This window comes from Panulirus ornatus, chromosome 55, assembly GCF_036320965.1.
Source record: "Panulirus ornatus isolate Po-2019 chromosome 55, ASM3632096v1, whole genome shotgun sequence".
NCBI lineage: Eukaryota > Metazoa > Arthropoda > Malacostraca > Decapoda > Palinuridae > Panulirus > Panulirus ornatus.
The window spans coordinates 38,572,101-38,589,892 of record NC_092278.1 but is presented as its reverse complement, the minus strand read 5'-3'; the positions used below and the strand labels follow the sequence as shown (position 1 = coordinate 38,589,892).

The following is a 17,792-nucleotide window of genomic DNA, read 5'->3' as shown; positions in this document are numbered from 1 at the left end:
AATTCGTTTCTCTCTCTCTCTCTCTCTCTCTCTCTCTCTCTCTCTCTCTCTCTCTCTCTCTCTCTCTCTCTCTCTCTCTCCTCTTACTATCTCTCACATCTCTCCGTGTCTCACCTCCCCCGGGGGAGAGACTGATGAAGTCCCGGGCCTGCCTTGCCATCATCAACATCATCTCCTCCTACCTCTCTCATCACCCCAAGATACTTTATCTCTACTTACGCTACACAAACTTTCCTCTCCCGCACTCACTTATCTCCCCAGGCCAATATATCGACGTTCCTAGCACGCACTCAGCTCCCCAAGCTAACAGACAGACTCACTCCTTGCACGCACTCAGCTTCCAAGCTAAGATACAGACTCACTTCTTGCACACACTCAGCTCCCCAAGCTGACTCACTCCTAGCACGCACTCAACTCCCCAAGCTAACAGACAGACTCACTCCTTGCACGCACTCAGCTCCCCAAGCTAACACAGATTCATCTTTCACACGGACCCATCTCCCTAAGACAACATGGAGACAGCTCTCACATGGAACCATCTCCCCAACATAACATGGAAACTCATCTCTCACATGGAACCATCTCCCAAACACAACATGGAAACTCATCTCTCACATGGACCCATCTCCCTAATTAACATATCAATGATTGCCTTTAGTATGGTGATCATGCCACCAGAGCAGCAGCAATATTGACACCCTCCGCCACAGCTGAGGGATTTAGCATAGATCCCCCCCTAACCACCAATACCATTCTCTCAAATACAATAGAAAATGGATTGCAGGTCACTGTAAACTAAAGCAGATTGACAAGAGTGAGAGAAAATAAGAAATAAATATATATTACAAGACATATTTCCTATCTCAGGATGACGAACTGGTACATATTTCTGTGTATAACATATTTCTTGGACAGAGGTAAAAACAATTATACAAACTTCCGTGAACGACTGTAGATAAACTGTATAAAACACGAACTGATTTATTCTATGTTTACAATATACTGTAACCAGGTATTCAACTGATGACTTATGAACTTCCTTGGGTTTTACACTGCAGTTTTATAATACGAGCCACCAGCAGCAGCTGCTCCTCCACTGGTAATCTGCCAGGAAAGCTTATCCTCTCTCTCTCTCTCTCTCTCTCTCTCTCTCTCTCTCTCTCTCTCTCTCTCTCTCTCTCTCTCTCTCTCTCTCTCTCGTGGAATTTCATTTTTCTCATCACGAACAACACGGGCTCTGAACAAAACGGGTTCTGAACAACCACAAAGTTCTTAAACGAGATGCATGACGTAGACAATGAACAGTTCTTCGAGTGATGTAAGGACAGAACAACCAGAGAACATAACATGAAATCAAGCAAGACACAATGTTGAAAAAAGATATAATGAAATGCTTTCATAATTAAGAATAGCGGATGAACCAGAATGAACTGAGTTGTGAGATTGTAATTGTGAACATCATAAAAGTTTGAAAATATGTACGACAGGTGGAAATCTTCAAGAAATGGGGCCCCACCACTGTAGAACTCCCTCCCCGTACAGTACAAGAGATGGGGCCCCACCACTGTAAAACTCCCTCCCCGTACAGTACAAGAGATGGGGACCCACCAGTGTAGAACTCCCTCCCCGTACAGTACAAGCAATGGGGCTCCACCAGTGTAGAACTCCCTCCCCTGTACAGTACAAGAGATGGGGCTCCACCAGTGTAGAACTCCCTCCCCGTACAGTACAAGAGATGGGGACCCACCAGTGTAGAACTCCCTCCACGTACAAGACATGGGGCCCCACCAGTGTAGAACTCCCTCCACGTACGATACAAGACATGGGGCCCCACCAGTGTAGAACTCCCTCCCCGTACAGTACAAGACATGGGGCCCCACCAGTGTAGAACTCCCTCCCCGTACAGTACAAGACATGGGGCCCCACCAGTGTAGAACTCCCTCCCCGTACAGTACAAGACATGGGGCCCCACCCACACACACACAAGCTTGACTGAACTGAGTCTAGAATATTTTCATCATTGAACAAATCAGTTGACCAAGAATTTCCAGAACTTAAATTGTCTTGATATATTGGACGTTACAGTTTACCTGACTTCATCAGTCCACCCTCCTGTACCCGCCCACCGCTGTATTCTTATCTATACTGACCGTACAGGGCCCTGAGCTCACCTCTGTATCTGCCCTACCATCACTCAATGTCTGTACAACCGTACACAAGAATCTGTCGAGTGGTTGTGATGTGCTGTCCATACCATGTAGGACTTGTAATAAAGTTATTAACTACAACCATCACCTGAGCTGAACCTGTAATGCCCCAGAGTTGTATATACCTATAGGATGAGCAAATATAGTCGGTAATCTCTCTTATATCTCACGAAAAACGCTCCAAACTTCATTTTCAGATTATGTAGGGATGAAATTATGACGAGAAAGCTGAATTAAATGGTTTGTTCATATTGTGTTCGTAGTTATCATTTAAGTTTCTCTGTCTATGACTGAATGATAGCTAGGGGGAGGGAGAGCGTGACCCAGCTAGCGGCACGGACGCCGCCCACAACAGTTAGGTTGATCATACGTTAGTGGAGAACCAACGGCAACATTTCGGTCCAGCTGTGGCACCAGCACAGATACCTTCCCCAGGCTGGGCACACCTGCCACACAGCCGACATGGGATGTCCCCTTCTCCCCACCATCATGGTGCCCCCTGCATCACACACCCCACCATCATGGTGCCCCTGCATCACACACCCCACCATCATGGTGCCCCCTGCATCACACACCCCACCATCATGGTGCCCCTGCATCACACACCCCACCATCATGGTGCCCCCTGCATCACACACCCCACCATCATGGTGCCCCCTGCATCACACACCCCACCATCATGGTGCCCCCTGCATCACACACCCCACCATCATGGTGCCCCCTGCATCACACACCCCACCATCATGGTGCCCCTGCATCACACACCCCACCATCATGGTGCCCCTGCATCACACACCCCACCATCATGGTGCCCCTGCATCACACACCCCACCATCATGGTGCCCCTGCATCACACACCCCACCATCATGGTGCCCCTGCATCACACACCCCACCATCATGGTGCCCCTGCATCACACACAGTCTGGTGGTTTACATCTAACCTGGACCATATCCACACCTGGGACTCCTCTGCATTCCCTCGGTCATGATAACCTTTATCAGTGTTTTATGAGCAGAGTTATGTAACTTGTACTGCACATCTAGGGTCACGGATCCTCCCCGGGCGCTCTCTCTCATATATACATCCTCCACCAGCTCTGTCATTTCCATATGTCCAATTATGTCTTCTTTATCTTTCATGATAGTTAAGTGTTTCTTCCTAGCCTCTACCTCATCATGGCCTCACACTAACATGCCACTACCTCATCATCGTCTCACACTAACATGCCACTACCTCATCATGGCCTCACACTAACATGCCACTACCTTATCATGGCCTGACACTAACATGCCACTACCCCATCATGGCCTGACACTAACATGCCACTACCCCATCATGGCCTCACACTAACATGCCACTACCTCATCATCGTCTCACACTAACATGCCACTACCTCATCATCGTCTCACACTAACATGCCACTACCCCATCATGGCCTGACACTAACATGCCACTACCCCATCATGGCCTCACTAACACAATAAAGCTTACACCAGCATGAGGCTCGACGTGTTAAGCTTGGTCCAGCTTACTGGCTAAACCTCTGTGATTCTCTGGTGAAAAAAAAAAGGCAAATGAAGACCAGGAAAGTGTGGAGTGTGACAGCAAGTGACCCCGAGCCAGCAGGTTCTCCTTCCCACAGGTGTGCACTTCACAGGAGATAAGAAATATGGCGAGACATCTGCCACCATCCTGCCAGAGATATAGGGGCACCCCTGCCACCATCGATACAGCGAGACATCTGCCACCATCGATACAGCGAGACATCTGCCACCATCCATACAGCGAGACATCTGCTACCATAATACCACAGACCACAACACTACACACTGTACATATGCTGCCCTACTGACCACTAGCCTACCACAATACACGGCACCACTAGCCTACCACAACACACGGCACCACTAGCCTACCACAACACACGGCACCACACACCCTTACAACCACAGCTCCCGTCCCGTGAGGTCTGCAGGAGGGACACCACAAGCTGTACACACCTGGGCACGAGGAAGTGGTGTCTAGCGAGGGCCACAAAGTCGCTCAGTCTGACGTTGTCGAAGATGGGGTCATCTCGGCGGACGCTGGAGACCCTCCTGCGCATCTGCTCCAGGTAGGTCGACCCGAATGACCTCATGACTTACAATCGACCTAACCAAACACAGAGGTCATACGCCAGACGTCCTCACCCGCTCACCATCTCCCGTGCAGCAAATTAACCTTCGAGTTCCAACGATAAATACACGTTTTAGTAAGTGGGTGACGCGAGCGTAGCCAACACTTGAACAGGAGTCTGGAGACGCTCGGGAGACTGAGCATGTGCGACCGTATGTGTGAGTGGGTCCCTGAGCTGGTGTTTAACAGGTGTTACCTCCCGTCACCCTGGCGATATATGCAGAGTGATGGACGTGAAGTAGGGTTGTCACACATCACAGTCAAGACTAGTAACGCACCAGGAGCCTCCACCAACACCAGGGCTCACCACAGTTGCCAGAGATGACATTGACCTCGACATCCAACGTCACTCGCCTCTCCTGCCGCTACACGCACCCTCTCCCTCTCTGTCCCTCCCTCCCTCGATGTCACAACCATCCATCGCCTCCCTCCCACTCACCACCAACTCACTCTTCCATCAACAATCATGTATACCTCTTCCCTCCCACCTTCAAGCAGAGCAGTTCTCGTACATCACTGCTGTCGTCATCAACTTCCATATCCGACGGTGATAAGATAACACTTTGAGACTCGCGATAAAAAGATAAACATGCCGGTGAGACGACACACATCGGGCGGTCAGACACCCTCTTCCTGAGGTCCTTCATACCGCATGACCAGCTAGGTAGTCGGCCAGGCAGGCGGGTCTTAAGAAAGCGCCCCCTCCCGTGCAGCTGTCCCATGACCCACACCTGTGGGCACCTCAGCTGGTGCAGGGCAGACGGTGGACACGCAGCCACCACCCTGACGTAGGCAGTATTTCCGGGGTGAAGGAGACAAAAGTGTGGCGCAACGAAGCTTGTGGTCCGACACACGTGCCACCCACCAGCTACCTCACTCTCACCTCTCCCTCACCTCACCCTCACCTCACCCTCACCTCACTCTCACCTCACCCTCACCTCACCCTCACCTCACCTTACACAAGGAACAAAGATTCCGTCCATGGCGGAGAGCATCAGATCTCCTGTCATCACTGTGCACTCACATCCACGTCTTGCAGCAGGTCTGTATGAATCGTCAAAACCTTCCGATGTGGCACATTAGCCTCCCCGTGCGGTGTCCACACGTCCCCATCACCTCGGTCACTCACGCCGTTTTCCATATGTGTTTCATGCATTCATGCACATCAGACTCAAGCACCGACACACATGACCTCCAGCCTCGGCAGACCAGCGCCCCCGACCCACCGTATGACAACGCTTGTCACGTTTAGCCAAAATCCACGACACATTTCCTCCTGGATCGAAGGCTTAACCAGCCACCAGTTATACCCATTCTATCAGTCGGGTCGATCACTGTCGTACGCTCTCCTGCGACTGGTGACGTAGTAGATGTAGCTGGTTGTAGCAGTGATCCGGGTCACAACCCAGTCACTACATCGCACTAGTCTGATAGTGACGGTGAGGATCGTGATAGTGATGATGAAGATAGTGATGATGAAGATAGTGATGATGAAGATAGTGATGATGAAGATAGTGATGATGAAGATAGTGATGACTGTAGTAGCAGTTTCTTCTGATACATCCACCAGTACAGTGAGGACAGTCATCATCGCCACAGCCCAGCCCGGGTCTGCTTGATGACAGTCGTAATCTTTCATCTGTTGCTGCCATTCCCTCCACACGGCCCCGGCCGCCACTACCCTCCCACCTGCCCCGGCCGCCACTACCCTCCCACCTGCCCCGGCCGCCACTACCCTCCCACCTGCCCCGGCCGCCACTACCCTCCCACCTGCCCACAAACACACACGACCAACTCGTCCAATTTCCTCCACAAGAGAGGCAGTGGTCGGTGGCTGGAGTCCCCCTGGTGGTCGGCCGCCGGAGTCCCCCTGGTGGTCGGCGGCTGGAGTCCCCCTGGTGGTTGGCGGGTGGAGTCCCCCTGGAGGTCGGCGGCTGGAGTTCCCCTGGTGGTCGGCCGCTGGAGTCCCTCTGGTGGTCGGCGGCTGGAGTCCCCCTGGTGGTCGGCCGCCGGAGTCCCCCTGGTGGTCGGCGGCTGGAGTCCCCCTGGTGGTCGGCCGCTGGAGTCCCCCTGGTGGTCGGCCGCTGGAGTCCCCCTGGTGGTCGGCCGCTGGAGTCTCCCTGGTGGTCGGCCGCTGGAGTCCCCCTGGTGGTCGGCGGCTGGAGTCCCCCTGGTGGTCGGCCGCCGGAGTCCCCCTGGTGGTCGGCCGCTGGAGTCCCCCTGGTGGTCGGCCGCTGGAGTCCCCCTGGTGGTCGGCGGCTGGAGTCCCCCTGGTGGTCGGCGGCTGGAGTCCCCCTGGTGGTCGGCGGCTGGAGTCCCCCTGGTGGTCGGCGTATGGAGTTCCCCTGGTGGTCGGCCGCTGGAGTCCCCCTGGTGGTCGGCCGCTGGAGTCCCCCTGGTGGTCGGCCGCCGGAGTCCCCCTGGTGGTCGGCGGCTGGAGTCCCCCTGGTGGTCGGCCGCCGGAGTCCCCCTGGTGGTCGGCGGCTGGAGTCCCCCTGGTGGTCGGCGGCTGGAGTCCCCCTGGTGGTCGGCCGCCAGAGTCCCCCTGGTGGTCGGCCGCCGGAGTCCCCCTGGTGGTCGGCGGCTGGAGTCCCCCTGGTGGTCGGCCGCTGGAGTCCCCCTGGTGGTCGGCGGCTGGAGTCCCCCTGGTGGTCGGCCGCTGGAGTCCCCCTGGTGGTCGGCCGCCAGAGTCCCCCTGGTGGTCGGCCGCCGGAGTCCCCCTGGTGGTCGGCCGCCGGAGTCCCCCTGGTGGTCGGCCGCCGGAGTCCCCCTGGTGGTCGGCCGCCGGAGTCCCCCTGGTGGTCGGCCGCCGGAGTCCCCCTGGTGGTCGGCCGCCAGAGTCCCCCTGGTGGTCGGCCGCCGGAGTCCCCCTGGTGGTCGGCCGCCGGAGTCCCCCTGGTGGTCGGCCGCCGGAGTCCCCCTGGTGGTCGGCCGCCAGAGTCCCCCTGGTGGTCGGCGGCTGGAGTCCCCCTGGTGGTCGGCAGCGGAGCGAGAAAAAATCTCCAACTTGATTGTACTGTCCTTCAGTGAGCGTCAGTCGAGTCTGTTCTTCACAGGTTCGACTCTTGCATGTGTGGCGGCCGCCTGGCCAGACAATGGTGAGTGAGGCAGTCGGGGTCACGCTTCAACTCACAGTGACCCAACACTCACTTACTCACCCACTTACTCACCCATCCACCGGGCCTCACCAAACACACGACACTGCAAACATCAAATATATATATATATATATATATATATTTTTTTTTTTTTTTTTCATACTATTCGCCATTTCCCGCATTAGCGAGGTAGCGTTAAGAACAGAGGACTGGGCCTTTGAGGGAATATCCTCATATGGCCCCCTTCTCTGTTCCTTCTTTTGGAAAATTTAAAAAAAAATGAGAGGGGAGGATTTCCAGCCCCCCGCTCCCATATATATATATATATATATATATATATATATATATATACACACAATTTCCCACATTTGTGGGGTGGCATCCTTACAGCAAGAAGGATATTTTCCAGGACCATACAGACCAGCTCTATGCACACCCAAGTGAACTATAAATCTGCCTGAATGCTGAACTCGATCCATGTCTCACGTGTAGCACAAGTGCAGAGCATTTCTTCTGTATATATATATATATATATATATATATATATATATATATATATATATATATATATATATATATATATATATATATTTATATATATATATATATATATATATATATATATATATATATATATATATATATATATATATATATATAAATAAAGTGCATATGAACGCGCACCTTCATAGAACATACAAACCTCCAACAGCCGGGATCGAACCTGGGACCCCTGTGCAAGAGGCAGGCATGCTAACCGCTAGGCTAAGGGACTGTATAATAGGAAACAACTATTCGAAATACTGAGTACTCGAATACCCTTCGTCTCACAATGGTGAGCAACGGGGTCTATACTTGGTTGTTTCCGAACAGACGCACATAGCCAGCTGATAGCGTTTTACCGAACCTAACTGTACAACGCGGAGGTATATGAATACGAATAAAGTGCATATGAACGCGCACCTCCATATATATATATATATATATATATATATATATATATATATATATATATATATATATATATATATATATATATGAGGACGTCTTGTACAAAGATTAAACCAGCAATAATTACCATCACAAACAACACAATCCACACAACTTAGAGACAAGTTATGAGCCACGAGGGATATTCAAGCACATAAAACTGAAGACATGACAAAGTACAATAGAGTACAGTTACATAAGTCACCCCATCACTGGAGGAGAAACACTTTGTAATACATTAAAGAACACTTGCATTCAACACAATACTCGCGCCCACATCAACACACGGAGCTGAACCTGTAACATTAAACACATCCAACATGAGATGACTGACACCAGCAGCAGAGGTGGAGCCAGTATGAATCATGCTCGGGAAAACAAAATTTTGAAGTACAGAAGGAAGACAATACACAAGACGAAGGACAAGCTAGGATGGTCGGAACCTCTGGAGAAAACGGACGACCTACGGACACGTAAGACAGTCTTGCACTGAGCACTGATTGGAGGACGACCAGCAAGACAGTCTTGCACTGAGCACTGATTGGAGGACGACCAGTAAGACAGTCTTGCACTGAGCACTGATTGGAGGACGACCAGTAAGACAGTCTTGCACTGAGCACTGATTGGAGGACGACCAGTAAGACAGTCTTGCACTGAGCAATGATTGGAGGACGACCAGTAAGACAGTCTTGCACTGAGCACTGATTGGAGGACGACCAGTAAGACAGTCTTGCACTGAGCACTGATTGGAGGACGACCAGTAAGACAGTCTTGCACTGAGCACTGATTGGAGGACGACCAGTAAGACAGTCTTGCACTGAGCAATGATTGGAGGACGACCAGTAAGACAGTCTTGCACTGAGCAATGATTGGAGGACGACCAGTAAGAGTCTTGCACTGAGCACTGATTGGAGGACGACCAGTAAGACAGTCTTGCACTGAGCATTGGCCATCATACCATACCTGGCCTTCACTTGGCCATCCTGGCCATCATACCGTACCTGGCCTTCACTTGGCCATCCTGGCCATCATACCATACCTGGCCTTCACTTGGCCATCCTGGCCATCATACCATACCTGGCCTTCACGTGGCCATCCTGGCCATCATACCATACCTGGCCTTCACGTGGCCATCGCCTTTGTGGCTGGATAAACTATCCAAAATCTTCTTTCCTTCTTACCAGTTCCCCCCCTCCCCTGGACCATGCCCTGCCCTCCCCTGGACCATGCCCTGCCCACCCCTGGACCATGCCCTGCCCTCCCCTGCTCCAGCCTACCCACCCCTGCTCCAGGCCTCCTCCCCGCACGTCATCACTCGTAATGTCCGAGCAAAACACGGGCTACGACGGGGCAGTAAGCTGAGGGATCCAGTAATGTTCTCACCCTGCCACACCCATCAGGTCACACCCTGGCACCTGGGCCATATCCCGGCACGTGGGTCACACCCCGGTACCAGGGCCTCACCCCGGTAATAGGGCTACACCCCGGCAATAGGGCTACATCCTGGCAATTTCGCCATACCCCGGCACCAGGGCCTCACCCCCGGCAACAGGGCCACACCCCGGCACCAGGGCCACACCCCTGTAATAGGGGCATACCACTGGCTGCCACACCTGGGCCACACCCCTGTAATAGGGGCATACCACTGGCTGCCACACCTGGGGCCACACCCCTGTAATAGGGCCATACCACTGGCTGCCACACCTGGGGCCACACGTGACGGTGCGCCGTCAACACGGCTCACAAGAGATGCGTCACCAGTGCGGCTGAAGACTCCCCACCTGAGCAGCACAGGCGTCGGTCATGGTCGCCCGGGAGGAAGGATTCTGACGACAACAAACGTAAACAAACAACCTGTTCAACACGACGGTACGACCCTCAAGCACGACAGGACGACTCTTGAGTACGACAGTACGACACTTGGTTACGGTGACGTGACCCGTGAGAGCCAGGTTGTCCTAGTCAAGGGTCGTACCGTCGTGGTGAGGAGGTCAGTGTGGGGCAGGAGGAGTTGGTGCCATGTCCTGGAGTGTGACAGTTAACCACCGCCTCGGTCTGCCCTGCTCAGCCCACGAGCACCAGACCTTCAGCCAGACGGCCAGCCGAGCGACAGCTACACTACGTAAACACAACGTACCTTGTCTGGTGTAGGGAGGGAAGTCCTCTCCCTCTGGTTCACTGAGACACAGGAGGAATGCGTGGCACAGTACACCCGGCGCGGGAAACATATACAGGTATATGGATTCTATGTAACCCTCTCACACAAAGGAGGTCTTCAGTTTTCAGACTGATCTGACACGAATGAAACTAACTGACAACGAATACTGTCATCCGGTAATCGACCAACACCACACCGGACGCCAAACCACAAAAATTTCTGAACCAAACGGAGCCAGAAAGAATGTTTTCTTGACAGTCTGGGAATGGCCGACTTACACTGTCTCCCACATATTTGGTCCTACAACTCCTGAGATGGATGCGGGTTGTAAATAACAGTTGTGACCCACCCTGAGAGTAGTGTGTGTAATTCCTCATCTGTTATTACTTATCATATAATGACTTATTCATAATGACCTGCTTGAACTATACAGGGAGGGAGTCTTACACTCGTGGGCGCCTCACCTCCTAAACTTTCATTACAACTTATTGAACTTACGAAAATCTGTACAACTTGGATATCTCTATTTTTTTGGGGTTGTGCTACTGGTGTGTGCCCTGAGCCAGCACACAACACAACCCACCCCCCTAACACTGGGGAATGTGTTGCGCAAAGCCTCATAGATGATGTAAGATGTGGCATCACCAACTCCCACACGACACCCCGGCTGCAACACACACGAACATGACATTCCAGACGCCACATCGTGAAGGATCTTACTACGAGAGAGAGAGAGAGAGAGAATGTTCCAAAATGGCTATCCTCAACGAAGGTACACAGCTGGAAGACGTGAACTACACAGTGGGGTGTACGAGACACTTCTTTGTGGCACAACACCACAAGAACCTCAAGGAAACGCGACCGCAAACGCCCTCCACACATGCACCTCATTCCGGTGCAAGAAAACGGGAGGCTGGTCGTGTGGTTCCAGCGTCGTGAGCAGAGCAGGATGGAGAGTGAAAGCCTTCGATTCTTCTCTATTTATATCCAATAATCCAGATCAAGGATCACCACTGCTACTACTGGAAACTGGAGCCTCGACACGTGAAGTGAATCACCACTTAATGTGATCGACCTGGTCGAGTATGGAAGTGTGGACAGAACACATACACACACACACACACACACACCACACACCACACACAGACACAGACACACACACACACACCACACACACACACACACACACACACAAACACACACACAACTGGGATAAATGTCCCTCTACCGAAAGAAAAATAGGGACAGCTGGGACGTTCACGGTCCCAGCTCTGCTCCCATGACCGAGGAGAAACATGACAGTGTACACATGGCCGCTACACATCTCCCAGTCTACACTCTACCCCACAGTCAACCTGACTGACTGGCTAATATCTGTAGAAAACAAGATGCCGTCATCGCAAAGAAAACGGCGCTTGGTCCTTCGTTCCGGCACTGTTCATAATGCAAACGTTAGGTAACAATCAACACAAAACTCTAATTAACTAAATGAATATATGAATACCAGATCAGCGGGTCGGAGGCTGGCCTGCTGGACGCGGCCACACACAGCCCAAGTGATCACACAGTCGACAGCAACATAACCCGCCAGACTGGCTGTGGTCACCAGAAGATGGCTTTCCACCCCGACCTATACAGTACGTACACACCTCATTTTCTATACACAAATCTTGTCTTAAAGTTAATTCTCTCATGACAAGCCAATCTTCAAATACTCTTCAGAAATCGTTCAAAGTAAAGATGTATTTCTAGTCTTATCTCCTTATCATCATTATTCCTTTGGTCTAATGAGGTGATTCAGGCACATACAGCCTCTGATTACGTCATCACAGCCTCATCCTACATATGTCTAGTGTGGTTCACACGCTGGTTATACCTAATCACACCAGACGACTGAGAAAGCTATAATGATGATGCAAAGACACTAACATATCATCAAGTGTTCACTTCTTCCCCAGATGCACCAGATGGTAAGTAACATATGAAGTTGTGCCAGGAATTGCCATACAGTTTCATAACAACACAACAACACATATCTGGAGGACTCTCAGCGTTAGTGATCAAGGAATGGCACGTCATTCGTCCCAACGTGTCAACATAACACAGAGTCAGCGTCATCCACCGTTCATGGCACCCACTGACAACAGTTCCTGGCACTCACCATCACTGGCATCCATTCACAATCCCTGACACCCACCATCAGTGGCACCCACTGACAGTTCCTGGCACCCACTGACAGTTCCTGGCACCCACTGACAGATCCTGGCACCCACTGACAGTTCCTGGCACCCACCACCACCACCACTTACGTGTCAAGCGAAGCCTCGTCGACGAAGATCTTGACGCTGGTTTCTGCCAGCTCCTCCACCGCCATCTTGTCGTCCCTCGCGAAGACCTTGCCTCACCAACAGCTCCCTCTGGCCACACCACGAGGGTCAGGCCTCACAGTGAGGTGGTCCTCGACAGACCACGATGGTCAGTCCTCACAGTGAGGTGGTCCTCGACTGACCACGATGGTTAGTCCTCACAGTGAAGTGGTCCTCGACAGACCACAATGGTCAGTCCTCACAGTGAGGTGGTCCTCAACAGACCACGATGGTCAGCTCTCACACTGAGGTGTGGTCCTCAACAGGTCCTCGCCAGACCACGATGGTCAGCCGGGCTGATGCTGGCCTGACCAGAGACACAAGCTGAACCAGAGTCTCTCCTTCACGTTGGCCTGGCCACCACGAACACCTCGGTGAGGGACGTCACTTGGCTTGACCAGGAAGTCCCGGGTTGAGCGGCGCGCGCCTCCCAGATAACACTATTGTCGCGCTCTTGCACCAGGTCTGGCTGGCTACGTGCGCGCTGATCAAGGATATACTTTTTCCCGCTGAAAATGAGACGGTGAAGGTGCCAGCGTGGCAGATACAGCCGGTGGCGGCTCAGGCCAGGCGAAGATCACAACAGTCAGGTGATTCGTGGTCCTACTGGAGGTAAATATGATGTTCTCATCACCAGGAGAGAACTCCAGTTCCCATGATCATAATGCACAGATGAAGTACAACCCGAGCAGATAACACACACACACACACACACACACACACACACCACACACACACCACACACACACACACACACACACACACACACACCACACACACACCACACACACATAAACACTTCTGTCGGACCAGCCGCCCTAACCCACCCCACTTGCAGACTCTCCCACACACAGCCATAAGTCATGTCTCACATCAGCTGTCATGGCTGACCAGATCCTTAGCATCCCAAGCAACGCCACCCACCCACCCCCAGACTAGTGGCACACAAACATTACCTTCATGGCTGGCCAACCCCCCACCACGACCTCAACATCTGAGCCTCAGTGTCACGACCCCAACATCTGAGGCTCAGTGTCACGACCCCAACATCTGAGGCTCAGTGTCACGACCCCAACATCTGAGCCTCAGTGTCACGACCCCAACATCTGAGGCTCAGTGTCACGACCCCAACATCTGAGGCTCAATGTCACGACCCCAACATCTGAGGCTCAGTGTCACGACCCCAACATCTGAGGCTCAGTGTCACGACCCCAACATCTGAGGCTCAGTGTCACGACCCCAACATCTGAGGCTCAGTGTCACGACCCCAACATCTGAGGCTCAGTGTCACGACCCCAACATCTGAGGCTCAGTGTCACGACCCCAACATCTGAGGCTCAGTGTCACGACCCCAACATCTGAGCCTCAGTGTCACGACCCCAACATCTGAGGCTCAGTGTCACGACCCCAACATCTGAGGCTCAGTGTCACGACCCCAACATCTGAGGCTCAGTGTCACGATATACAGGGTGGATGTCGACCCCGTGAGACGTCAGTGTAGACAGTGCACTGTTCAGTATCCCTGGCCATAAGTGCAGTGTGACATCCAAACTCAGTACCACCACGAGAGACTATCATCACTACCTCCACACCAGATCTGTAAGACTACACCCAGCTGACGTGTCCTGGATTACACCTACTTGACGTGCCTGGAACACATCCAGTGGACGTGTCCTGGATGACACACAGCATTATGGAACTAACGCAGCAGCGAGACCTGGCCTTCTGCCACAACAAGACTAACATCTCGACGATCCAACGTACAAAAATATTTCAGGAAATCTTCGTTAAGACGACATCTTACTGCACCGAGGCCCTCCAGCCATCAGCCAGTGGTGTGGCAAACTGGAAATGGCGAGCGGCCTGAAAAAGCGACTCCCTCCCTCCCTCCCTCCCGCGCTTTAATCACCTCGTCAGTGACGATGCAGATCACCTTATCAATAATCACATCACCAACATCTCCCAGGCACCTCCCCTCACCATCCCATGGCACCCCACTTCCCCAGACCCCAAGTCAGTCTAGGAATTTGAAGCTGACAGACGGTTACCAAGCCTCGAGGTAAAGCGACCCACTACACCTCCTGACTTACTTACCTGTGAGAGTGTGCCAGGAGTCAGCCCTGAGCCAGCTCAGCCCCTGTGCGCCACCATGTGTCGTCCTCTTCATCAGGTACGACACCATGATAACTGGAACACTTCACATGTCTCCCAACTACCCAGCTCAACAAGGCCACACAACCCATTAGTGACTCGTGACCCAGCGCCATTCTCCTCGATCGCCGGCTGACTGTGTTAAAGTTGTCAGTTTGATTGAGCTTTAACAAACACTGCAAGTTCCACAGACACTCACCAGTTTAGTGATACGAGGACTTGCTCTGCCACCCACCAGCGCACACGCTTCCAAGCTTTTACCTCATGGTCACCGGGAGCCACAAGACCTCCTAGGTTAACAACGCCGTTGATTTCCCCAAAGCCATCAATCTATCATCAACAAAGCCATCAACCTCGGGCTTTCGAGACGTCTCATTCCATGGCTTCCAGGCCGCCTCAGTGAGCGTCGCCAACCTTGACGATTCCAGGGAGCGACGCAAACCTTCCAGTCCCTCACCTGCGGCATCCCACGGGACACACAAGCCCGACCCTTGTGTTACCTCATCTCAGACCACGAGGCTCTGATGGATGAACCACGAGGCTCTGATGGATGAACCACGAGGCTCTGATGGATGAACCACGAGGCTCTGATGGATGAACCACGAGGCTCTGATGGATGAACCACGAGGCTCTGATGGATGAACGTGGTTGGTGGAAGCTCTTATCATTGGTGGCAGCGTTCACAACAGCCCTCCCGACACCATAACCCTCCACATCTTCCTTAAAGCCAACAAACCTGATCACCACCAACAGTGTCACCATCAAACAGGTGAAGAACTTACTTATGCACACCAATCTTCCCTCCAGCCCTGTCCCACCCCCTACTGCCTCACTAGACCCCAGTCCCCTCCAGGGTGTCCAGTCCACCAAGCTTCCAGCCCTGTCCCACCCCCTACTGTCTCACTAGACCCCAGTCCCCTCCAGGATGTCCAGTCCACCAAGCTTCCAGCCCTGTCCCACCCCCTACTGTCTCACTAGACCCCAGTCCCCTCCAGGATGTCCAGCCCACCAAGCTTCCAGCCCTGTCCCACCCCCTACTGTCTCACTAGACCCCAGTCCCCTCCAGGGTGTCCAGTCCACCAAGCTTCCAGCCTTGTCCCACCCCCTACTGTCTCACTAGACCCCAGTCCCCTCCAGGGTGTCCAGTCCACCAAGCTTCCAGCCTTGTCCCACCCCCTACTGTCTCACTAGACCCCAGTCCCCTCCAGGGTGTCCAGTCCACCAAGCTTCCAGCCCTGTCCCACCCCCTACTGTCTCACTAGACCCCAGTCCCCTCCAGAATGTCCAGTCCACCAAGCTTCCAGCCCTGTCCCACCCCCTACTGTCTCACTAGACCCCAGTCCCCTCCAGGGTGTCCAGTCCACCAAGCTTCCAGCCCTGTCCCACCCCCTACTGTCTCACTAGACCCCAGTCCCCTCCAGGGTGTCCAGTCCACCAAGCTTCCAGCCTTGTCCCACCCCCTACTGTCTCACTAGACCCCAGTCCCCTCCAGGGTGTCCAGTCCACCAAGCTTCCAGCCCTGTCCCACCCCCTACTGTCTCACTAGACCCCAGTCCCCTCCAGAATGTCCAGTCCACCAAGCTTCCAGCCCTGTCCCACCCCCTACTGTCTCACTAGACCCCAGTCCCCCTCCAGGGTGTCCAGTCCACCAAGCTTCCAGCCCTGTCCCACCCCCTACTGTCTCACTAGACCCCAGTCCCCTCCAGGGTGTCCAGTCCACCAAGCTTCCAGCCTTGTCCCACCCCCTACTGTCTCACTAGACCCCAGTCCCCTCCAGGGTGTCCAGTCCACCAAGCTTCCAGCCCTGTCCCACCCCCTACTGTCTCACTAGACCCCAGTCCCCTCCAGAATGTCCAGTCCACCAAGCTTCCAGCCCTGTCCCACCCCCTACTGTCTCACTAGACCCCAGTCCCCTCCAGGATGTCCAGTCCACCAAGCTTCCAGCCTTGTCCCACCCCCTACTGTCTCACTAGACCCCAGTCCCCTCCAGGGTGTCCAGTCCACCAAGCTTCCAGCCCTGTCCCACCCCCTACTGTCTCACTAGGCCCCAGTCCCCTCCAGGGTGCCCAGCCCACCAAGCTTCCTGGTGTCACTCTCGAAGATAAAGTAAGCTGGAAGGAACATGTCAGCACCATCATCAAATCCTCCAGCTATTGTCTCATATTTTTCGTCAGCTCGACCCTTGGACGGACTCCCTGCCTCACACATGAGAGCATCTCTCCCATACCATTCTACCCACACCCACCTGCGTCCCCCCTAGCTGGTCCTTCTCCTTGTTTACCACACAACAGAGCCAAACAAAGAGGCATATAGGCAAGATCACCCTCGATCCCTGCTACCCCAGCCCCTTGTAGAGTCAGTGGCTTCTCATGCAACAGTTCGGGATGAAGCTGCTGCTGCACCAGTCACCTCCACCCACCCACACGAGATCCCCCGTCCCCTAGTTGCAGTTCAACAACACAACCTCATGAAACTCAATCATATTTCATACCGACCACCACAAGTATAGCTTCCACCCCAACCACTGTCAACATCATCAATAACCAGACGACACCCACACCAGTATTTCTGTACACACTGTCTCTAACACAGCTTCCCTACACCATCCTTTGTACAGGCCCCTCTGTACAATGTCTCCGTTTTCT

The 17,792-nt window shown here is 53.1% G+C and overlaps 1 protein-coding gene across 2 annotated transcripts in view; it reads right to left on the bottom strand.

Annotated features, from left to right (window-relative positions):
• The window catches only part of Evi5 (ecotropic viral integration site 5), a 275,848-nt gene that overhangs the window by 155,653 nt on the left and 102,403 nt on the right, over nt 1-17,792 (bottom strand). The window contains exon 1 of one of the 2 annotated variants that reach the window (XM_071693512.1): nt 4,210-4,661. The exons of the other annotated variant lie outside the window; for it this stretch is intronic. Coding sequence (XP_071549613.1) covers nt 4,210-4,346 — 137 coding nt within the window. The 5' untranslated portion in view covers nt 4,347-4,661. Of the gene's footprint in view, nt 1-4,209; nt 4,662-17,792 lie in introns of those variants that run through there. 2 annotated transcript variants of the gene reach the window in all.